Source organism: Corvus hawaiiensis, chromosome 2, assembly GCF_020740725.1.
Source record: "Corvus hawaiiensis isolate bCorHaw1 chromosome 2, bCorHaw1.pri.cur, whole genome shotgun sequence".
Lineage (NCBI taxonomy): Eukaryota > Metazoa > Chordata > Aves > Passeriformes > Corvidae > Corvus > Corvus hawaiiensis.
This window is the reverse complement of record NC_063214.1, coordinates 58660035-58684390: the sequence shown is the minus strand read 5'-3', so window position 1 is coordinate 58684390 and position 24356 is coordinate 58660035. Positions and strand designations below refer to the sequence as shown.

At 43.0% G+C, this 24356-nt stretch overlaps 1 protein-coding gene across 1 annotated transcript; it reads left to right on the top strand.

Annotated features, from left to right (window-relative positions):
- Positions 1-8512: 8512 nt before the first annotated feature.
- Positions 8513-23910, top strand: CDADC1 (cytidine and dCMP deaminase domain containing 1). Its single transcript, XM_048295255.1, is given in 10 exon segments — positions 8513-8548; positions 8550-8595; positions 12009-12103; positions 13590-13767; positions 14594-15172; positions 17125-17174; positions 18180-18349; positions 19420-19609; positions 20226-20286; positions 21551-23910. Coding segments are annotated over 10 exon segments (1479 nt in total). The 3' UTR covers positions 21625-23910.
- Positions 23911-24356: the final 446 nt, after the last annotated feature.

Sequence of the window (24356 nt, the reverse complement as noted above, 5' to 3'; positions counted from 1 at the left end):
GAAAGAAGAAAAAAGGAAAAGGGAAGGGGAGGGAGGGGAGGGGAAAGGAAAGGAAAGGAAAGGAAAGGAAAGGAAAGGAAAGGAAAGGAAAGGAAAGGAAAGGAAAGGAAAGGAAAGGAAAGGAAAGGAAAGGAAAGGAAAGGAAAGGAAAGGAAAGGAAAGGAAAGGAAAGGAAAGGAAAGGAAAGGAAAGGAAAGGAAAGGAAAGGAAAGGAAAAGGAAAGGAAAGGAAAGGAAAGGAAAGGAAAGGAAAGGAAAGGAAAAAGGGGAGGGGGGGGAGGAGAGGAGACAAGAGGAGACGAGAGGAGACAAGAGGAGAGGAGAGGAGGAAGGAAGCTGTTTAAGAGAGGTTTGGTGCATTCACGGTGAACAAAGACCTCTCAAGTTCAAAGCTGCTCCTTTGCTTGCTGGAGTGATGCTGTCTCCAAGGGCCATGTGCAGCTGGCCTGGCAAACAGAGAGGTGCAGGGACACATTTCCTCCCCACAGTCATCCCCTTAAAATTCCATTTGTCACTGTGCTGCATCACTCCCACAGGGAACACAAAGCCTAAGGCCATCTCAGCAATAAAACAAAGGGATAATACAAAGTAAGATGGGAAAAAAATAGGCATAAAATGGCCCAAACTGCTCTGAATTAGCTAAACTGACTAACATAGTCTTGGCCTTGGATCAATTGAGTCTTATGGGAACAATCCCCAGCATCCCTGGGGGGCCACTTCCTATTTGATTGAGGAGCAGGCTTAACATCACCAAAATAAGCTAATTCTATGATAAAATTAGTATCCAGAAGTATATTTCACAGCTTTAGGGAACTGTTTACAAACTGCTTTACTGTTGCTATATGCTTCTGGTCACCTGTGATGCTGCACTTGAGCTTTGGTGGGGATTTCCTGGAACTTAGAAGAAAACTGGGGGAAAACACTGCAGCTGGTTTGCATTTGAGGAGTTGGGGAGCAGACACAAAATTTAACCACTTGTGCACTTGGTACCAGTAGATGTTAAAAGATTTTCTCATCAGGCAAAGCACAGCATTTTCCACAGGCTCAAGTGTAGTTGTTGCATTGTTGTTTATTGCTGAGGCAGGCTTAGTGCTTCTTATGACAAGGCAGATGAGGGCTTGCAACATCCAGGTGAATATCAAGGGACCAAGGATATCTGGTGCCTGCCCAGATGTCACAGATGGAACCTCAAACTGAGCCTCAAAACACTGGGAAGCAAAAGCAATGCTGTCTTCTACTCAGTGTCCCCACTGTGGGAACCCTCTGGTAACCCAAAATGTTAAGGTTGATGTCATCCAGTGCTTCTTCCATGGGTCACACAGACCTCCAAGCATGCCACCAAAGCCTAAGGTTTCCAGAGCATTTAGAAAAGCCAATTTTGGACTAGAAAATGGCTGTCCAGGTTGGGAAGAACCTAACAGAGATGAGGCTGAAACCTCCTGCAGCAGCTCTAAGCAGCAACACTGCTTTGTTTTTCCTGGGATTGCATGCATCCAAGAGTCCATGTCCTCAGTCTCCCATAGCCAGGATCAGAGAGAGCTCCCCTACACACCATCTCAGTCTCCTTTCCAGTGGCTGGGGGCTTCCAGGCCCCCTGGAACAGCAGAACTCCAAGGGTATATACCCCAGATGGGGGTGGCATATGCGGGAGAGGACAGAGAGCAGTGGGGCTGACAACTCTGTCCTGCCTCTCACTTGCCTCATCTTCCCCTCAGATCACCCCATCTGCATGCCATTCCAAGATGAGTCTCTGCTCCTTCTATCTCCACTTTTGGACTTCATCTTCCTTCCCTCGCTGCACGGATAATGCCATCTGCTTTCCCTCCTTTTCCCTCTCCTTCTCCCAGCCAGAACTCACCAGATGGATTCATTTATTTCTCTTTCAGAAGTTGTCTGTGACAAATATCTCTGCCAAGGAGCTCATCCAGGCTGCCAGGGATTGGTGGGGAGCTAGATGCTTTGACTACAGCCTGTTCCCGTCAGCCACGAGCCTGTATGAACTCACATTAAAGTTGTTTAAAGTTTTAACAGCACCTCTGTGTGAGCTGATTTTAAAAAAAGATTAACCCTTAAGAAGGGCTGGGTCAATTTTTTCCCAAGATATGAAGGCCATGTGAAGCCCTTGCACAGGTACATCGCTCCCCATAGCCCCTCGTGGACACTGTCCTAGGGCCCACAGGCAAAAAGGGCAGGAGAAGAAATTCAGAGTGTTTTCCCTTGACCCCAGCATGTCCCCTGCATGCAACCAGGGATGTATCCACATGGTCAACCTTCAGTGTGGGCTGAAGTCAGGTGCCCTAAACCTGAGACTCCACCAAATACCGCTGTCCTTAGCAAAGAGCCCAAATTCAGCACAGTGAACCAGCCTGAGATGCATCATCTGGAAATCACTAAAACTGGTAGGAAGTTACAGGAATGCAAGCCAGATGGGAGGGTGTATTTACCTGGAATGGAAGAACCACCACCAGTGTATTGTTGCAACACGAGGCACTCAAATCCCTGTGGAGGTTGGTGCAGTTGCTGTGTCAGAGGTGACAGCTACCCTGGCCAGAGTAAGAGAGAAAAGGCAGCAAAAGGATAAAGTAACCTTTTTTCCCTCCAGAACTTATTTAACTTCATCCCGTGTGACAAGGAGCAGCATTTCACCACAGCAAAAAGAAGTCAGCTCTGTGTCAGTGCTCTCAGAAACTCAGCTGTGATGTCAGCTCACAGAGCCCATGACGGTTCCACAAGACTCTTGCTGTAGCAGGCGTATGCAAGCACAGCAGGACTCTGTGAGTGGGTTCAATCCCTATATGGGCCATTCACTTAAGGGTTAGACTCGATTATCCTTGTGGGTCCCTTTCAGCTCAGAATACTCTGTGCAATTCTGCGTAATGTTTCTGCACTCTGAAGCTCTGCAGAAGTTACAAAGCAATGTCAGGAAACCTTGAAAGCAACAAAAATGACCTGGCTTCTGCTATAAATCAAGGATACCAGCACTGGCAAGCTTGCAGCTAAACTGATTATAAAGGGAAGCATATGCCCAACAAATGTGTGGCTCCTGTGCAACAAATTTGCCCCATCTTAACGAGGAAATCAGTTCCCTAATTTGAATATAGGTCTGGTTTTTGTCTGTGCTGTGCAAATACGCCCCAAAGACAAGTTGTGTTTTGAACCTGTGGAAGCACAAGCTGTCCACAACCACAGAAGAGGAATGTGGAGAGAGGCTGTTTCCCCCTCTACTGCAGCAGCTGAGCACAGCATAGGGAACATTGTCTTATTCCAGGGTTTTAATTCTGCCAAGTCAGGCAGGATTCCCAGCCTTGGACTTTATTTGAGGCTATGTAGGCTGCTGGACTGACCTGGACAAGCTGTATCTGTGCCAGGGAATCATCTCATCCACTTGCCCACAGCATTCTGCTCCTCCAGAGCAAGCCTGTGTGCTAAGGCAGCTGAGACAAGGGAAGCTGCTCCCACAGAGAGTGGCAGGCCAATTTTCCTGCCTCTGGGAAGTTACCACAAAGATGCAGAAGGCACAGACTCAGAACAAAGATATGTTTGCTCCTTTCCATGCTCCCTGTTGTGAAGGGAGATCTCTCCTGCAGAGCCTGGGGATGGGAAAGAAGCAGGAAAGGATGGACGTAGCTGAAAATAGCCCTGGCTGAGACAAGCCTGGGAAAGGCAAAGGAAAACATGGAAGAGCAGCAGGAGTTGGTCCCATGGAGCAGAACCCCCTACCACCCAGATCCATGTCTTCCTCAAATACTCTTCCCTCCTTATGCATTTTCCCTTCATTAACTGATTCAGTCTTCATTTTACAGCTGTTGGTGAGAAACAACAGCTCATCAGGAGCTTGTAATAGCCAAAGTCCTCACTTTCGTTTTGTTTTCTTCTTCTCAGACACCTCTTGCTTTGTGAAGTGCAGTGTGTGTGAGAAATAATATGTCTCTATGTGGAAATGTCAAATGTATTACATTTTAGCCTGGGCTCTGGGAATACTGCATTTATTTCTAAATACAGAAACAAAATTGATTTCTTGCCTCCTTGTCACAAAAACATGGGAAAGGCTGTCAAAGGAAACACATATCAATAAGAAAATATTGACAGGTAATTTTTGTTACATAAATGGAGAAAAATACAAGTTAGACCATTTGAGAGTACACATCACTGCATTACAACTGATGTCAAAAAAGACAACCTTAGAAGAAACTGCCTCTATGGGCTTGCAGACTGGAAGAGCAGACAGGGTGCTGGTTTTGTGCTGGGCAGCCTCTGGGATATTTACACAACAGAACCATGAGCTTTATTGCACAAATGACAGGGAGCAAAATCCCACAGCTGTGCGCAGGGAAGCTGGACCGTGAATGAGTTTGGGTCACAGACCCAGGGGGCAGGGTGGTGTGCAGTGACCAGGACCTTACACTTATGTTGAAGCCAGTGGAGCAAACTCAAAGTGGTTGCTGAGCAACAAAGGAACCTGATAGTGCTTGGTGCCATTTGGGAGGAACCCTGGTGCAGCCAAAGGATGCTCACTCACCACCCCACAAAACACTTCTGCTGTGCCTCAGTGGCTGTTGTTTACCAGAAGGTATAAGCAGGCGAGTGTTTGACTCCAAGTATTTGCAGGTAACTGCAGAAGCAATCACTTCCAGGCTGTCTGCATGAACCTGGCCCTGCTAGGAGGAAGGAAGAAAGAGGCATCACTGGCTGCTTTCAGTGACCAGTGAGGAAAAAGCTACTCATAAACAAATTATCAGTGGTGCCATGCACCACTAACATGGCAGGACACTGAGCTCTCCCCTCACAAAGCAGGAACTAGGGCCTACAACTTCTACAGCAGGAGACAGGCAGAGGTTGCAAAACCATTTTTTCTACCTCCATGATGTAGAGTTGACAGATGCTGCCTTCACTGTTGTCAAACTGACTTTTACATGATTCCTAATCTTGCTGGTTTTCAAAGCAGTGAAAAAGGCACTGAGTGATAAAGACAGAGGCTCTTGGAGGGGCTCCTGCTCAGGGCAGGTTTCCCTGCTCAGCATTGCAGCCATCACAAATCACACTCCTGCCAGCACACACTCTAACTATTTCCCTTTCCACTGTGTGTACTTCAGCACACTGCTTTATAAAGCAAGTACATCTGTTCCAAGGTCATTTATACAAGGGGTGTTAAGAGATAAAAAGAGCACCTTGTTGTATTTAGTACTAACAAATATCAGCTATTTCCTACATGAACTCATGGGCCTAGCTGTTACAGATGCTTAATGGCTCACAGATAAAACTTTCTAAGAGGAGAGGGTTTATTTTTAAATCCAGAAGGCAAAACAAAGGTCCAAGTAGAACTCCTAGAGATTAATAAAGATCCAAAACACCAAGAATTAGCACTGTAAATTCTTCTTACTAGTCTTTAAACAGATTAACAGCTTCACTGTTTATCATTATACTCCAGCTAGAATTTTGAGGTAGGTATAAAGTCATCTACCTTAAGAGAGTTTAAGAGGAAACCTGGATCCAGGATCTAAAACCTGCAGTGCACAGACACAGAAAAATACTGCAAAGTAGGTAACTGCAATGCAGGAATAAGTTTTCTCAGCAAAGCAGCCCCAAAAGAGATGGTGATGGGGAATGAGATTTTCAGTCCACTTGTACCATGAAGATGAGGGTGTAAAAATGTACTAACAGTGGTACAAGAAGCACCAGAAAAGCCCAGCAAAACATCTCAGTAAATTCTGAGTGAGCACTGTTGTTATAGCAAATGGCTATTAAATGATTGCAAAGGCTATAATCCTGAAAGTCATCAGCCAGGACGATCACACAGCTCTGTAGCTGTGTATCAGAAGGTACCTGCACAAATGGAAACATACCAGAGGTCTGAGAACACAAAGGACATGACAACTTCCAAAGGACATTGTGGCAGAGAGAGCTTTTGCTTTCTCCCATCTGTCAGATCAAAACACAACATATCAGCAATGAGAGCCTTCTGGAACATTTCTGGGACATCCAAGCAAATGGGTCTGCTAAGTAAAGGAAAAAGGGGTGGGGGGAAAGGGGTGTTAAGCAACCAATCACTTGAATGAATTGGGCTTGTAAGATGCAGACGCAGGAACAAAGTGCAGCTGTTGAGAGAAGCAGTAGGTTTTTTCAGCATGTCTTATTCAAGGACAAAAGGCCCATCCAGAAACTCTTGCCAACCTGTAAAGTATTCAAAATTGAAGCTCAGAGGGCAACATGCTGGTTAACTGGACAGGCTGCATTGCCTTGAATTGTATATAAAAGAACAGCAAGACTAAGACCCACTTTTTCTCATTACTACCATCCTCTTCTCCACTGTTATCTTGCCAAAAGAAGCCCACTTAAGTCCCTGGGCAGGGATGATTTCTGCAGTAGGATTGGTTCCATTTTCCTTTCAACAACTTTTAGGGAATTACATGATTTCTCTTGGTTCGGGAGTGAATGAGTACCCTCCTCGTGCCCACAGAGATGCTGTTGTCAGCTGCCCTCTAGCTTTCACCTGCAGCTTTTGGTGGAAGGCAAAGAGAAGCAGCAAATCCTTTAGTCCCAGTCCAGTCAGTGGGACAGTGGGAGCTTTCAAATTCAAGATCATAATTAGATGAAAAGCCATTGTAGGATGGGACATTATCTCTCTCTCTCTCTCTCTCTCTCTCTACCTATCAATCTATCATGCTGCCTCCCCTCTTATGAAGACAACTCCAGCACAATGAGGTAACTGCAAGTTACAGATTAATGTTGCAGTAAATTTGATTTCCACTTACTTCAGGCTTACTGACCCTCAAAAATCCCACCTCCATGCCCAGCTCTGAATGGAAATCCTAGAGCACACAAGTCAAATACTGTGTCTGAATCAACAAGCTACTGGTGAGAGAAGATTCTCTAACACAGTGGGGGGAGAAAAAAACACTTCAAAATAGAGAAAACAGATTCCTTTCAAGTCTTGGTTTGGTTTTGGGGTACCAGGAGAAAAACATACTGAAAAGTGTTTTTTGCTTGATGTGGTCTATTTTAACACAGAATTCAGCAATGGTCCAGTCACATTTGAGAGATTGGTAAGTGTAAAACGCACACATCATTTTTGTAGTCTTTCATGAAGAGGGTGCCTAGAAAGGAATTTTTCCAAACAGATGAAAAATTCATCTGAAATAGTCATGCAGTGCATGCACAGCAAAAAAATTAATTTTAGGCCATACAGGAAACAAAAGGATCCTTAAAAAGAAACTATTTCTAACCCAATTCATGCTCTTATCCAGTTTCTAGGCTTCAATTGTCTTGATTTGAGACTCAACAATTTCTATATTGCTTTAGGTCACATCCTCAGGAATTCTTTTACTAATTTTTAGTCCTTCTAGTCCTTAGTGTTTTTAGTCTAGATGGTCTTAGGACTTCTGAAACTCTTCAAGATGGGATTTTATTGTCACTGACTCTGAATAATTTTTTTGGGTTTTATACATGACAGCAGCTTACAGATATATCTCCAAAAATGTACCCACAGAGAAGCTTTTAGATGCCCTGATATTTAGAAAAAGTGGCAGGGGCATTAAACACTCCACCACAGAGGCTCTGGTCAAAAAGCCCAGAGGTCACAAGCAGATGCCTTGGTTTATAGAGACCATGATGCCCAGCAGAGCTTATTAATGGAGATTGGTCCCTCTAGACACCTCTGGTGAAAGCTGAATAATCTGTCAGAGCACACCCCCCAAATCCTTTGTAACAGCAGAAAGTTAAGCACAGTAGCAGAGGCTCTGGTCTTTGCTCTACCTGCACCATTTGCAGCTGAGCTGCCTGTTGCAGGAAATAACTTTCTGGGATCCCATTCAAGCTACAGTTGGACTTGATGATCCTTGTGGATCCCTTCCAACTCAGAATATTCTGAGAGTCTTCTTCTGTGATTCTAGTAGAGAGTGTCCAAAAGAGGGCTACGAATGTGGTGAAGGGCCTTGAGGGGAAGCCATGTGAGGAGCAGCTGAGGTCACTTGGTCTCCAGCCTAGAGGGGATTGAGGGGAGACCTCATTGCAATTACAACTCCCTCGTGAGGGGAAGAAGAGAGGCAGGCACCGATTTCTTCTGTGTGGTGACCAGTGACAGGACCCGAAGGAATGCCCTCAGCTTGTGTCAGGGGAGGTTTAGTTTGGATACTAGAAAAAGGCTCTTTGCCCAGAGGGTGGTTGGGCACTGGAACCTGACAGAGTTCAAGAAGCGTTTGGACAATGCTCTCAGGGGATGGTTCTGTGCAGGACCAGGAGTTGGACTGGTTGATCTTTGCGGGTCGCTGCAACCCCGCGCTCCCCCGTTAACTTCCCGCTACGGAGAGCGGCTCCCCGGGGAGCCACCGCCCCGCCCCAGCAAGCCCCGCCCCCTCGCCCTCTCGCGCTTCCCATTGGCCGAGGCGCCCGCCCGTCAGCGTCCGTTGCCCTGCGACCGGCCCCGCCCCGGGGAGGAGCGGGCGGCCATGGGGGCGGGGCCGCCCTGGGGGCGGTGCGGGGCCGGCGGCGGGGGGCTCCCGGCGGCACCGGCACCCATGCACGGCGCGGAGGAGGTGGCGGCGGCGGCCGGGGGGGTCGCGGGTGAAAGCGGCGAGCACGCAGACCGACAGCATGGCCGGTGAGCCGGGCTGCGGGGGTGGGGGTAGGAGGGCGGGCCGGGGCCTGCCCCGCCGTGAGGGAGCCGCGGCCCCGCCGCGCTGACGGCCGGGCGGGCCGGGCGCGGGTGAGGGGGGTGTGCAGTGGCCGGCCCCTCGCGGGTCTGGCCTCACCCACCGCGTCCTTCCAGGGCCCACCCGGTTTGTCCTCTCCTCAGGGGCTCTTCCCGCCTCTTCCCGGGGCTGTTCAGAGAACCCGCGCCTTCCCCCTCCTCCGGTGATGCTTCAGAGAGTACTCCTGCTCCTCACAGACAGTGCAATAAAGTGTATATATACATATATATATATATATATATATATATGTGAATGTGTAAGTGTGTGTGTATATATAAAGCATATATATACTTATATGTAAGTATACTTTCATATACAAAAATATAGTATATCAATAGTATGTAAATATATAGATACTTTATATATATGCACACTTTATACTATATAGTGTGTGTGTATATTATATAGTGTGTGTATATATATATGCTATACAGTGTATATATATATATATATATATATATAAAGTATATATATACTTCCGTGTATAGTATCTATAAGCATATATCTATACATCCAATAAAAAAGTAATTAAAAAAAAATTATCTCTTCCTTCCTCCCCCACCCCTGCTCGACAGCGCCCTTCTCCATAAGGGCCTTTTGATAACATAAGGTTGTGTTTTGCTCCCCTCTCCACCCCATTACAGCGATTTCTTTTTCCAGCCCTATACCACGTATATTTAATGTGCATACAATGCAATGTGCAGGAAAATGCTCGCCTTCTGAGGGGTGTTCCTACTAACCCCACAGCAGGCCCATGGTATGGGTTTGGTAGAGGAGAACTTTCTCACAGGGCTGGGGTTGCCCAGGTGAAGCGGATGCTGATGAATTCCATAGTTCCTGGTGCTGTGGTCCCAAGGTCTCAAGATGTGTTGTATATATGGTTCTCAGACTGAGCACCATGGCAGGGCTGCCAGGTCTCCTGGAAGGGCATATGAGTTTTGTTTCATCCTGGTTTTATGGAAATCCTGCTTCCAAGCAAGCAAAATTGATTAAGTCTGAAAATGGGTTATAGTTTCCTTTTCCCAGGCAGCAGAGTGTTGTCACTGGTAGCTTCCTCCTTGGTGTCAAGCACTTGTTATAAGCCTTTCAGACTTTGGACTAGGAACTCCCACATTACAGCCAGGACATAATCCTGGATCTGAGCCATGTCTGGGTAGGCAGTGCCTTGCTCCTTTTTGCTTCCAGGTGCAGGGTGCAGGAGCAGCAGGGTTTTTTGCACGAGCCTTCATAGCACGCTTTCCCTGGAGCATGCCTCGCCTCACTGAAGCAAGATCCATAACCAGGAGGAATAAAATCATACCTTTGTGTGAAGTAGGCCTGATGCACCTGGAAAGAGCACTCCTTTTATTTGTGGCTTTGCTCTCAGTAGCAGAGAGCCTGATTCCTTTACTTCCCCAGTCTTCTGTAGTTGCTTTTAATTCTGTAAGACATCTTCTGCCTTTTTTCCAGTCCACTTTAATCAGCCTTCTCTTCACCCTGTTGAACTTAAGGAAGTGTTTAACTACCTGAGTGAGTGAAAATGCAAACGCATAGATAGGGTAACTGTAACTAAAGGTCTTTCCTTTTTCTTCATAATATTCCCCTGCTTCTCATTATAAATTCATGTCAGGATGTTCTTCAGTTTGTTTCCCATGTGTTTGACAGGTCACATTTGGGTTAGGTGCAAGAAAACAAAGAGTAATTAAAACTTTTATGTTTTATGTGGTGCATGCAGTTTTAAGTCTACTCTGTGTGCCAAATTGTAGTCCATTCTAGAAAACACGAAGGTGTGTGTGTGTGCATTGGTATAACTTGCACTGTTTGTTTTAACTTGCCACTTGGGAACTGTACGTGTGTGTGCTATGACAGGAGTAAACAGGGGTTCTAATGAGAATGAGCTCAAATGCCCACTTAAGAAAACAGATCCTGCTTCTTTAGATGTGGCTTGTAGACTTACTTTTACAGTTGGCTTTTAGTTCAAGTGACAACAGATCTTTGTGTGTGCTGCTTGCCATGTACATTTCTAGCACACGTATCTGACTGTGCTAACCAGGTACCCCTTGCAGTGCTTGTGGGGTAGCAGAGCTTGGCAGCCTAAGGAGTAGTGCACAATGTGACATCGGATAATGCTGCTGACAGGCCTATCTTTGCTTTCCCAAACCACACTTATGTGTGAAAAAAGCTGCTAAAATACCGTCTGAAAATGGTATTTCAGTCATGGATTGCATATGTTTATCTGCTGTCCTAATTGGGTTCACCGACATGCCATTAAACTAACCCTCTCCCCCAGCCAGGTAATCTTAGTATCTGATTATGTCTCTTCCAAGCTGCTGGAACTACTTAAAGAATGTTTATCTCTAGTCTGTTCCGTTCTTGCCACTGCCATTTCCTCCTTCGCAAAACCAGTAACGTTTGTGGGAAAAGATAGAAACAGAAATAATACTATTGTCAGACAGCACATGTGAGACCTGCAGAGGAATACGTGTTCATTGCAGCTCTCTGTAAGCACCCCTGAAACAGGGACTGGAGGTTTTTCAAAGGCTTAATTAACTTCTTGCCAAGTGTGAGGCAAGATAGCTTTACATGTGGAACAGTGCAAGCTTTATCGACCAGTGCAGTACTTCCTCTTTTTTCCTTTGTGGGACACTCAGTAATGCTGAGCACTGGCCCTCACAGTCCAACATCCAGATTCTGAATAGAAGCACAGCACAAGGTGGTGCTTCACGAAGGGATTTTTTGCATTTGGATATTTTGTCAGAAGTGACGGCCTGAGCAAAACGTTTAAATTTTTTTACAAACCTAACCAAAATCTAAGCAGACTGTCAGAATCCAGAAGCAGGATCTCCAGAATCGATATAACTGGAAGGTTTCATAATGATTCGTCCACTCTTCCTGTGGGCATCAGTGTACGATCATGGTATGTGCCTGGAAATTTTTGCCCTCTTCTGTGGTGAGCCTGAAGCTGAATCAGAAGCTGTCTCAGATTTCTGTAACCATCTGTGAATCATTTGAGCACATTAAGTTATGTGGGGTCTGATGATCTAGTCTGTGATTTCTGCTCTACACCTCTGAGTCGAACTAACTCACTGAATTTCAGTGAAAGTTTCACCACTTCCTCTTGTTGCACAAATCTGATCTTTGCATCCAGATGTGAGCATCCTGAGTTGGCAATGACTGCTCTGAAAAGGACAGTGTGGATTTAGCAGCTGGAAGAGCCGAAGGGGTTGATGAACCAGCTTCTGTAGCAGCTGCAGTGTAGAAGGCTTGAAAAATAGTGTTCAACAGTGTGGAGTTTCTTTATAAATATTCTCTAATAAATAGTTCTTCTTTTTCTTCAAAACAGGTCAAATGCCAAGACTTTCTAAGGTCAATCTTTTTACTTTATTAAGTCTCTGGATGGAGCTCTTTCCCTCGGCTGAGCAACAGAAAAAATCCCAGGTAAAATGTCTGTGCTTACTGTTAATTGGTCTTTCTGAAGAGCTCCTTCAGTGAATTTAACCCAACTGCTCTTTAGATGACACATAGTCAAGATGTAAAAAACAAAACCAACCAAATGTAATAAACTTTTTTCAAATATTTCTTAAAAGTAGAAAAAAATCCAGTGGTGGGAGAAAAACACTAAATGGCTAAATAGCATGCTATTTCTGAAAAACTTTGAAAGGCAAGGTATATACCCCAAGAGGTGAAGCAAGCCCAAAAAAATGGCAGATGTTTTAAAGAGCATGACAGAAGAGGTGTGGTGTATACCATGTGTGTAAAGTCAGTGTGGTTGTTGGTGTAGAGAGACTCTTAGAGTTACAATGTTCATGACTGTAGATGAGGTTTTTTTATACAGTGGAGGTGCACACAAGTACTTGAAATGTTTACTGATCAAGAACTTGTAGGTAACTGCTTTAGTGACAAGGAAAAGAAACTGCCCTTGAGAGCGGGTCTTTTAAACAGTAGCCAGTTACTCCTCAAAGTCAAGAGGCATTTTCAGACTGACCTGGAACAGGATGTTTCCTTTTGTGATCAGAGTTGTTACTGTGCTTTTTAAATGATTATTGCATTGTGCAGAGCATACCCATGTGCTAAGATCCATAGCACATGTATCAGCCAGGGCAAGAAAAGACAGGAAAATAATCTGAGTGACAATTAGGCCTCATTTTCAGAGCTGGGTATGTCCCAGGCTAGATCCAAAAGAGGGATAGATGAGCAGCACCTACAGCCTTCAAAAGCAATTTGAAATTTAGTAATTCAGTTAGAAATGGTACTTGGCTTGTATCTAGAGCTTTAATAAAGTCTCGTTTCTGTAACCACAAAGCAATTGAATAATTTACAGATCTAAGGCAACAGTGTTCAGTAGCAGCTGGATTGCATAATGAGGTCTGTTTCACCAGCTTCATCAAACTAGCTTGTATCCAGTTTCCTCACAATACATGGGAATCCAGCTGTAATAGCTCTCGTCTGTGGTATGCAGACTTCTCCCATGGAAGATTCTTTAGAACCAGGATTCATTACATAAATGAAGAGACAGAAATAAAGCTAAAGAAGATACTGGCTCCCAGGATGGTCAAGCTTAAGACAGAAATTAAATTCATGAGCATTTCCAGATGTCTGATTCAGAGGAGGTTTCAGCTATAATTGACAGAATTTTCTATGCTGCTTCTGGATTTTGTTACGGGCAAAGCAATGACCAGAAAAAAATCAGGAATTTGTGACAAGTCCCTCTTTGGAGTTTGACAGAGACACAGCGCCCTGATATTAACAGGCACATGTGAAAACAAAATGCTTAGGAAAGTGCAGATTGTTTAATGATTCATTTGTACTGAAGAGCTCTATGGTCTGCTGCTGGTTGGTTACTGTTATCCAAGGAAGAGCTGTAATGTCTTTATGGATTCAGTGCTGGAAAAAAGTAAAATAATAGTGATGCCTTTTTCTGTAGGTGAAGAAGAGTGGTCTAGTTGTGGTGAAAAATATGAAGATTGTTGGTCTGCATTGCTCCAGTACAGACTTGCATGCTGGCCAGATTGCACTCATTAAACACGGATCAAGACTTAAAAACTGTGATCTTTATTTTTCCAGAAAACCATGCTCAACTTGTTTAAAAATGATTGTAAATGGTAAGCAATGACTGTAGTAGAGTAGGAGTAAATGTAATGCTTGTGGTTGAAAACAGAAAACGTCATTTCTCTTTGGGCTGTCTCAGCTGTGAATGCTAATCCCTAGCTTGTGTAGCCTGCATTGATGTTTTCCATAAGGGTGAACGTACATTTCCTGGAGCTGATGGTCAAGAAACTGGGGTTTGCTACCTAGACCATGTTTCTCTGTTATGTGCAACCATTATTACTGCTGGTGTTCGTCTCTCAGCTGGAATGCACTGCTCAGATTCTGACAGTCCTCTTGCACTCTGCCAGGACAACCTTAAGCCTGATGACTAGGCCTAGATTGCTGAATTTTTCCTTGCTTCCCATTGCTTGTCACTGGCACCAGGGAGGAGTGGATTTTTATGCAGAAATCACAGGGAGTACTTAAGGGTTTCTTTTTCCCAAGGGCGATGAAGACAAACCAGATTATTCACTTCCTGAAATGGGATCTGCTGGTACAGCCCTTCTGCAAATACTGATTTTTAATCTCAGCAGCAATGTCTATCAGTGCTAACTTCTTTTGTGTGTTGCTAATTTATCTGTTTGATGTAAGATGCAAAATTAGGCTGTCACAAAGATCTGAGAACTTGGGAAACTCAAATTTTTGTCTGTAGTCTGACTAATAAATTGGATAATGCTTGATACTTGTATCTACCAGCATTTTTGTTGTCTAGACACCCCTTAAGCAGCACTTGGGGCCTCAAAGAAGTAAAACCTGGGTTAGGCAATAGTGTGTTGGATATGAAGTTTATGTTCCACTGAACTTGCACGGTTTCTTTTGCTGCATTATCTTCTCTTCCAGCCGGGGTGAACAGGATTTCTTACTGGCCTGCAGATCCTGAAATCAGCTTGCAGAACGAGGTATCCAATCCAACAAGCACTGAGGATGCAAAGCTGGATGCCAAAGCAGTGGAAAGACTGAAGTCAAACAGTCGTGCCCGTGTGTGTGTGCTGCTTCAGCCTTTGGTGTGCTACATGGTGCAGTTTATTGAAGAAACTTCCACCAAGTTTGATTTTATTCAGAAAATAGCAAAATCACAGCCTGACTGTAATACTGACTTTTATACTGCATGTAGGCAAGAGAGAATAAAAGAGTATGAAAGTTTATTTCTAATTTCAAATGAGGAAATGCACAAGCAAGTATTGATGACAATGGGACTGGAGAACCTCTGTGAAAACCCGTACTTCAGTAACCTTAGGCAAAATATGAAAGATCTTGTCTTGGTCTTGGCATCAGTGGCTGCCAGTGTCCCTGTCTATGGATACTTTGGATTTTACAAGAGTGGATCACAACAAACAAATGAAGCAGACGATCAGTGTTTGCCCCAGGACGTGGCAAGGCACTGTATGATACAGGCCAGGCTGCTTGCGTATCGGACAGGTGAGTTGTTACCAGAGCGCAGGAGGAGTGGGGTCTCACCAGTAGAGCGATTTCCTGATTTCTGTCTTATTCTTCCACACACTTGCTTGAGCAAGCTGCTTGATTCCATTCCTACATGTGTGAAACAAGTGCAGCAGTAATAGTAAACACTCCCCAGGGGCACACAGTATTGTGTGTGAAAGCTTTCCATGAGGAAATTGGTGCAGGTATTTCACATACAGTGCTGGCAAACCCTGCCCTGTCAACGTGTCCAACACCCTAGTGAAAATAGAACAGAACGACATTTAAATTCTTCAAGCTGCTCTGAGGCTCTTTTTACTAAGGTCTCACAAGATGCTTCTGTTATCCAATAAATGTCAATATTTCAAGCAGATTATGTACACTTCAGAAAAAAGCAGTGAAATAATATCCTTCAGTAGGACATTAAGTACAGTTATATTATGTCTCCTAGCTCTAATCTTATTAGTGGAAGTGCTTATATATCTGATGGGGGTTTTCTTTGCGAAGATGCTGGAGTTTTATGTCCAGGCTCCTGAGGTGGAAGGATAGTTATTGACTTTCTCTTGACAGAGATGAATTCTGTTACCTACTTTATTCTCTCTGGGTACCAATGCAGGAGACTGCTAAGTTTTTCCAGAGAACAGAATATGAAGACTTCAAACTTGATGGTAATCCTCAGTGATGTTTTTGTACTCTAGATGTGATAGTTGCTTTTTTTAAACCATTGAAACAAATAAATAGTACATATATAAAGCTTAAACCAAAACTCATCCCCCAACACGCACATCTAGACCCAACCTATTAAGTCAGGTACCCTCAGCAAATTTTGTCTCCAAAAATTGCAGAGGAGATCACATTTTTTAGATGTAATTCAGGAGTTTCATGGAACCAGTTATGAGTTCTTTGTACAGCTGCTGTTATACAGAACAAGATGGAATGACCAAGCTTGAGTACTCATTCTTGGGGCAGCAAAGTTCAGGTTTATCTGTAGTATTCAGATAAATAATGTAATATTCAGCCTGGACTCAGGTCTGGTTTTTGAGCCAACTCTTATTACACTGTAATGAAATTAAAATAAATAGCAGCTCACACACATGTATTTAGATGCTTTACACTATTATATAGGTGGATATAAGGGGAGCAAGAATATAGGATGTTTTCTATGCTGGCTTAATCAGTCATTATCATCTTGCTCACTTCATCAGTGACTAATAAATATGCAGAATATAAATGTAGTCAGCTTTGATAAAATACATCTTTGCCAGGATGACCCCAAAGACCTTCTTTGAGTGGTTGCATATTGTAGTGATATTAAGGATGATGGAAACAAGTAATGGAAGCAGTGTGTTCTGCAATATTAATCAATGGAAGCCTGAAACATTTTTTTCTCCTTGATATGCGCTGTTTTAACTGGTCAAGATTCTCATCAATAGCTACTGGGGAAGATTTTCAAGTTCCATAAAAACCATCAAAGTCACATAATGAAAGCTCTGTACCAGTTTTTCTATGGTGGTAATAGAATACACCCCCAAAATCTAATTGTTAATATTTTGTCTCTGAATTGGGTGTAAAACAGAACTCATTTTGATAGGACTTCAGACCACAGAACCATAAACTTAAAGAATGGCAGAAATTAAGTCATTAAGTAGTATGAACCTATCCACACATATTCTTTGCACACATTTTCTTAGCTATGTGTTGGTTGCTTTGTTGCATTCGTGAACAAATGTACACAGTAAAGCCTTAGAATGACTGCCTTGCAGTTAGAGCACAACCAGCTTTTACAGTAGACTCACGTGATTTCAAAGCTTTTAATCTTTCTGCATTTCTTCCCTCCTGTCCACAAAGCAGCAATAACTGTTATTCCTTACTCTAGGAAGTCATATGTTAATGTATAGGTAACTCAGAAGTGCTTTATTTGTTATTTACTCCTAAAATGTTATGTATTTTAGAGGATCATAAAACGGGAGTTGGAGCTATTATTTGGGCAGAAGAAAAATCAGTAAGTATTGAAAAGAGTTACTTTTTCTTGCACTCACAATTCATACACTGGCTTTGAGCTTGTTATTTTCCTTGAAGTCTATACAGTCCTGTTTTTCATACACACACAGGTTTAGTAACTACGTTAGTGACTGGTTCATTGTTATGCTTTAAGATGAAGGGGAAGTATAAATGATTTTAGTAACTATGACAGTCTTTCCGTCTGGATTTTCAGTACGCCTGCTTCCCTAGTCATTGTCAGTTATTCCAGATATCCTGGCTACAAGGTTTTGCCACAGCTGCTGATCAGGCAGCATGTGTCCTGCATGGTCCCTCTTTGCAGCTCTTTTTAGGAGAGGTCTCAGTGCAATTATAGCCTGACAATCTCCTGCAGCTTCTTGTTGCAGTTGAAACGCTGTACGGGCTTTAGCACATTCCTTTTTGGATCAAAGTGGTATTTTTCTACTAATATTGTTACAGTGCTTTTTCCCATCCAAACAGAAAGTTTTTGTTCATATCTCTGCTTATGCATGTTACCAATCCCAGGAAGCCTCATTCTTCATGCAGCTGCAATATACTCTTCATTTGTTTTTAACACTTCAGTCATCAGCTGCTGATTGCGGTTTTGTTTCTTTTTCTGATTTCAATCCCCGATTGCCTCTTATCAGCCCACTGGTCACTGGGTCTATTGAGAGATGGCAAAACATGATCTGGCACATCAGGGATGAACTCCAGCTGTCTTTAATTGTGTACATTGTTAAGGAATAAATCCTTCAGACTTCTTGTCCCTATTACTTGTCAGTATTACTTGCCAAAAGGAAAGCCTCGAAAGCCTGGTGCAGGTAACTGAAGCGTTACACTTTGCTTGTGTGGCTCCTACAGGGCTCAGTGGAAAAGCTCCATACAGTCATTGAGCAGTTGGCAAGAGCTGAACTGTCTGATCATACAAAAGTATACATTGCACAGCACTTTGACTAAGAACTCAGTTTAAATACCTCCAAATGTGATGCTTTGTTTACTGTTGCAGAGAGGCTGTGATGGAACAGGAGCCATGTATTTTGTAGGCTGTGGTTACAATGCCTTTCCTGTTGGATCTGAATATGCTGATTTTCCACACATGGATGATAAGCAAAAAGATCGGGAAATCAGAAAGTTCAGATACATTATCCATGCGGAGCAGAACGCCCTGACATTCAGGTAATGGATTTATTTTTACCACTGAGAAGAATGAGATGGTTTGGAAACAACTCCATGACAATGAATGTTGTGGTTTAAGCCCAGCTGGGAAGTACACACCAGGCAGCCTCTCGCTCACCCCCCTGCCCTGCTGGAATGGGGAGAAGAATCAAAAGTAAAACTTGCAGGTTGAGACAAGGACCGTTTAGTAATGGAAACAAATTAAAATTTATTAATAATAGTAAATAATAATAAATAGGAAACCCAAGGTAAAAACAAGTAATTCACAATACAATTGCACACCACCCACTGATCAATGCCAGACCCCATCCCTGAACTCTGATCAATGTCTCTTCCAGGTAACTCCCTCAGTTAATATACTGGCTGTGACACTCTTTAGCATGGAGGAGTATCTTTTTGGCCAGTTTGGGTCACTCTTCCCACGTCTTGTGCAGCTCCTCACTGCCAGAATATGCCAGACTATGAATCAAAGCACTTGATTCAGAGTAAGCACTACGTAGCAATAACTAAAACATCAGTGTGTTTTCAACATTATTCTCATACTAAATCCAAAAGACAGCACTGCACCAGCTGCTGAGAAGAAATTAATTGTATCCCAGTCAACACTTGGACAATGTGTGATGTCTCTGTGATGAACTGTGGATTGCAATCGCAGTATTTTTTATGCCTGTGATGTAGAAGTTGGATGTGTATGGACACAGTCAGCTCCTGGGGTTTCCTCAGATTTCTTGTAAGAACCTGGGTTTTAAAGGATATTGGCTCCTTCAGTTATCCTTCAGATACAAGCCACTGGCTCTGCTTCTTGCTAGACCATGCTATAACCTGTAATGCGGAAGGGTGGCAGTTGATGAAGCTTCTAACAATAATAGGTGTGGAGACATGGGATGGGTGTTGCTCCCAGGTAGTGAAACCAAACCAGATTCCATTGTGTACTTGTGCACTTGATTAGGAATAAATTGATTCTGAGAGTAAATACCACTTCTTTGCTTGCTTTTTGAGGTATCAAATTTGTCACAATTCAAAACTATCAAGATACAAACTCTGAAATTCTGTTTTCTGACTGCTTGTAGGTGTCGAGAAATAAAGCCAGATGAGAGAAGCATGATATTTGTCACAAAATGTCCATGTGATGAATGTGTTCCTTTAATTAAAGGAGCTGGTATCAAGCAGATCTATGCAGGAGATGTTGATGCTGGAAAAAAGAAAGCAGACATATCCTATATGAAGTTTGGTGAACTTGAGGGTGTAAGCAAATTCACAGTAAGTGTCTATATGTACTGTACTCTAAAATCTGGGGGCAGCATTGATGGGAGAGTGGAGTGAGCAGTCATCTACAGCCAGCATAGAGGAGCGCTGTGCTGTTTATTCAGGTGAGTGGAATTGAGAGGTTGCTCCGTCACAATTCTGGGGAGTAGTGCTGTGCCGTGTGCCAGATGATGGGGCCAAGCCCCTCTGTTTCCTGTATCTACATGGAGGATTTCCCTCTAACTTGCTGTTGTTGGAGGTGGTCTCTTCACATGGTGAAGTTCTCTCCAAGCCTTCCCTGTCATAGCATGGCAGCTGATGCGGGAGGTCACTGTGTGATTTTGTTGGTTTCGAATGTGGCCAAGTTCGCCTGCAGTCAGGGCACTCACCATGACAAACTGCAGCACTGTCGGTGTGAGCAGCCTCATTCCCCCTTCTCAAGGGAGCTCATGTCTGCATGCCTTAATAGTTATTTGTCCTCAAAGCAAGTGTGTGTTCAAGAGGGAGTCCTTCATTTCCCACCTCACCCCTAGTCATGCCTTTCAGTGAAGGCCTGTAGGGTACTTTTCCTTTCTCCCTTTGCTCCTTATTCTGTCTTCTGAAATAAGTAACCATTTTCTTCTTTTACCAGTGGCAACTAAGTCCATTGCACACTAATGCCCTTGAATTCCGTGACCCTACAGCCAGGGAAAGTAAGTATTTTTTCATTAATTCATTTTATGACTGAACTCTGTAAGTGAGATCACATTTTAAACAAACCTGATTCCCTCTGGGATTGTTTAGTCTTAATTAGTCTTGATTTCAGTGAGTTAAATTTTGCTATGAAAACTTTTCTGAGTTTTTTGAATAGATGAGCTAACTGTAACAGGTAATAACTAACTGTTGTAGGTGAACTAACTTGTAACAAAATGCTTGGCATTGACACACATTACAAAATCTAGCAATGCTATTATGGAGGTCAGCAACATGCTGTTTGGCATGTAGATCATTTCAGACTACTTGACCATGTTTTAAATTTTGTTCTATGAAGACTTTTTATATTGTGTTCTATCAAGAGTACCATTATTTTTCAAGAGAAATTGGACTGGACTCCTTCAAGTCATTTAAGTATGTTCTGCAGAACATTTCAGTGCTTTTACATTTGTGTATATATATGCACATGTATAATATAAAGGTCACAAAATCGTTGTTGACATGCACCTCTGTAGCAAGGGAGCTGTTATCTTCTCAAAACAGTTTAGATAAGTCTTACTTCAAAGCCTTTTTGTGCTACAAAAAGGGACTCACCATAGGCGTCTACTGTCAGCTACCAATCCTTAAAATGTTACTTATCCAGAGGGGAAAACAACATGGAAAATGGCAACTAAATAATTTTTGTGCCTCAAGCATGAAGATGCAGTGTAAAGATGCATTGAGTACCATGCCAGGAGCATAAAAAAGACTGAAGGTTGTGTTTGTGGCCCACAAATAGCCACGTACTCCAAGCAAATTCCTAACATGTACTGAGATAGATTAGTGGAGAAGTCTCTTTGTTAGCTACTTCCTTATGGGCTGGGGGAAGGGGGGCATGGAAGGGCTTAGAGTAGTGTTTATGGCACTAGTGATCACTGCAAAATGTTAGGGCTTGTTTGTCCCTCTCTCTCTTCATGGTTTTTAGACCCAGCTGGAGACAGATTCATCCTGGCATACTTTGTTTGACAACTTTTAACAGGGCTCATTTCTCTAACTATTTTCTTTAATGTGATGTGCCTCCATTTTCAATATTGAACTGGTTTAAGTTCCTCTCGTTCCTTAGTGTACTCCTCTTTGCTATGACTATTGTATGTTCTTCTGTAAGGGGAAGAAGACAATCTCCATCCCATTCCCCACTCCCAGTATTCCACTGTGCCTGTCCATGTTGAGTATTAGGCTATACTTGCTGTTGTATTAATGTTCCATGCATGTTTTTTTCTTTAGATGGGGTCCAGAAAACAAAATCGCTGGATGACCAGCAGCACCAAAGCAAGAAACTGTGTCTTGGTCATTACTGAATAATTAAGCACTTCCTGCAGTCTTGCTTCGTACTTTTTATAATACAGCCTGTTTGCACTTTCAAATAAGGAAGAGTTTTATTTATTGTTTGGAAAGTGAATTTTAGAATAAGTTTATTTATGATGTCTTTAATGTTTTACAGCATTACCTGAAGGTCTTTTTAATTTAGAAGCTCCTGGCGAAAAAATGCTGCTTGTATTTTCTGTGAAAGTAACTGGGTGGCTGATCATTTTTAACACATTAAAAAAATATACTGAAAGTTTATTGGTGGTAGATCAGAGTAATAATAAAATGGTGTCTTATTTGCTTGGTATATGGATTGAGGGAATGGATTTATAAGTTCTGGGCTAGCAAATGGCAGAAATAAGCTGTAGTTCTTCAAATACAATCATCAAGGGAATCTTCTAGGAAATGGTAGATAAATAATCACCAGCAGCTATCTCTGTTCTTGGAAGTGGCTTTTGCCTCTCAGTCTGCTTCTCAGTATGAAGAACACAAAACCATTGGGATAGCAATCATTGCTAGGTAAATGACTTGGAGACCAGTCTTGTCTCTCATATACACTTCCTACCATAGCAGCAGAGCTGTTCAGTTTTGTGGTACTTGCCTTGCTGCTCTGTGTGCTTCCTCAAGTGTAGTCCATCTGAGTTAATGAACACAAAGATTAGCTTTGCTTTTTCTCAATTTCTGGAGGCAGGCATAAAAGCATTTGGCTATATGCATCTCACTGGCACCTACATACATGTGAAGATTGCTAGCGTTGAGGTTTTGTTAACCTTCACTAACAGGCTCCTAGACTACAGAAGCTAGTAAATCACCAGTGTCCTGTTGTTTCTTAGATAGGATGATCTGTTCCAGTGGAATAGCCCAGATCTTTTCAGGTGCCAGTCTCTTGGATGACTACACTACAAGGGTGACATTGAAACAGCTGCTGAAACTGCAGCCTAGTGTTGTTGCTAGTTTAGAGGGGGTAAGTAATGTGTAACCAGAACAAGGAGTTGCACCCAGAATCTTTTGAGAGTTCTCTCTCCTAATTCCCATCTGTTTCCTGCTTTGAATCTGACCTCTAACTGTTTGTTTTAGCAGATGTTCCAAGACTTTCTGTTCACTCCTTTGCTGAGCTCTCAAGTGCAAATACCATAAATCTTTTTCTGCACTTGCTGGTAGGATATGTAAACAGCTCTTTCCCAGTTCTTTCATGCATCTTGTCTTTGCTGCCCTTCTTAAAATCCTGGAAGGGAAATCATGTCTTAAGATGCACCTGTAGGTTCTTTTTGTTTCTTTTAGGTTTTGGGAAAGCTTGGAACTGGATAGCAGGGCTGTGACTGGATAGTGTACACTGTCCAAATGAGAATAAAAAGTCTGCCCTACTCCACCCACTGAAACCTTGTTTCCATAATCCATTGGCAATGCTCTTCTACTTGAAGTAGAAGCAAGGAAAAACAGGGTGAGGTTTAAGGCCCCTTCAAGTTTTATAGTGATCAGTTTGCTGGTATCAAATCAGTAAAATCTGTATCTTCATAGGAACAGCTGAAATTGAAAAGTCCCTGAAACATCATAGGTGGCCTGGGTACGCAGAGAAGTAAATTAAGTCAAATATCACACACATGAAATAACTACACTGCAGTGAATGCTGCTGGTAATCTCTCCTTCAGGAGGAGTTAAGATTCTACCTTTACTTTTAATTACTTTTTTTAAAAAGAGGAGTTTTTTACAAAACTTTCTGTGAAACTTGGAATTGCTTGTAAGGCTGAAGGCTTGAAAACCTGGCTTTATTTCTGTCTTACTATATTCTGCAGATTCTTCCAGAGGCTCAGAAATTTCTGTAGGCTCTGATTCTCAGTATAACCCTACTTCTTTAATTTTTACTGGAATTACAAAGTAGGGACTTTATCTTGGCCAACAGGAGCAATGCAAGTGGGGTTCCTCTCTCAGCCTGGACTCTGTAGGTGCTGTTCTGCTTGTCTGCTTACCAGGGAGAGCCACAGAATACTGGACATCTCCTGCAGTGCTTATTTTGCAAATCAACTGTAGGATATTTGTTTCTTCCATAAAAACTGCAAATTATTTACTCAAGAAATGTAAAAGTTACATATTTTATAGATTGTATGAAATTTCCATATGCATTTTGAGATTCTTTTGTTCATTTCAGAACAATCATTTTAATTGCAGGTATTAACTATCAGTAATATTTGGCCTCCTGACAGAGAATTACAGAAATTCTCTGTTAATTGTCTGCCTTACAGCAAAACATGCTTCCTGCTAATAAATTAATATGACAGTAAGTACTGAAGTGTATTTTTAAGTGCTTTGGGTTATTAGGAACATTACAGAGTGTTTTGGAATGCTCACGCTCCTTACAGGCCCGGTACTGTTTGCTGAGCTGCAGCGCCTCCCTCTGCTCTGCCTGAAGAATTTGTCTCAACGTGAGACTGTGCCTCCTGTAAGCCCTGGGAAAGGGCTGGGATCCCCTTCCTCAGCCTGTGAGGATTGATTTCCTCTTCCTCAGGAGAGTGGGAACTGCATCAGGGAGCACTGCAAGCTGCCACCTCCACAGCCTGTTCTTTGGTGGAAGAGGATCAAAGTGGACAAAGCTTTGACCATCCACCAGTAAAATTGGCCCCTGCTAGCTTCCTGCCTTGCTGCCCTGGAGTTCCTCTACGGGCATATCCAGGTGCCCCAGTTCCCAGTCACCACAGAGCAGAGCGAGATCACTGCGGTGAGAGCTGTG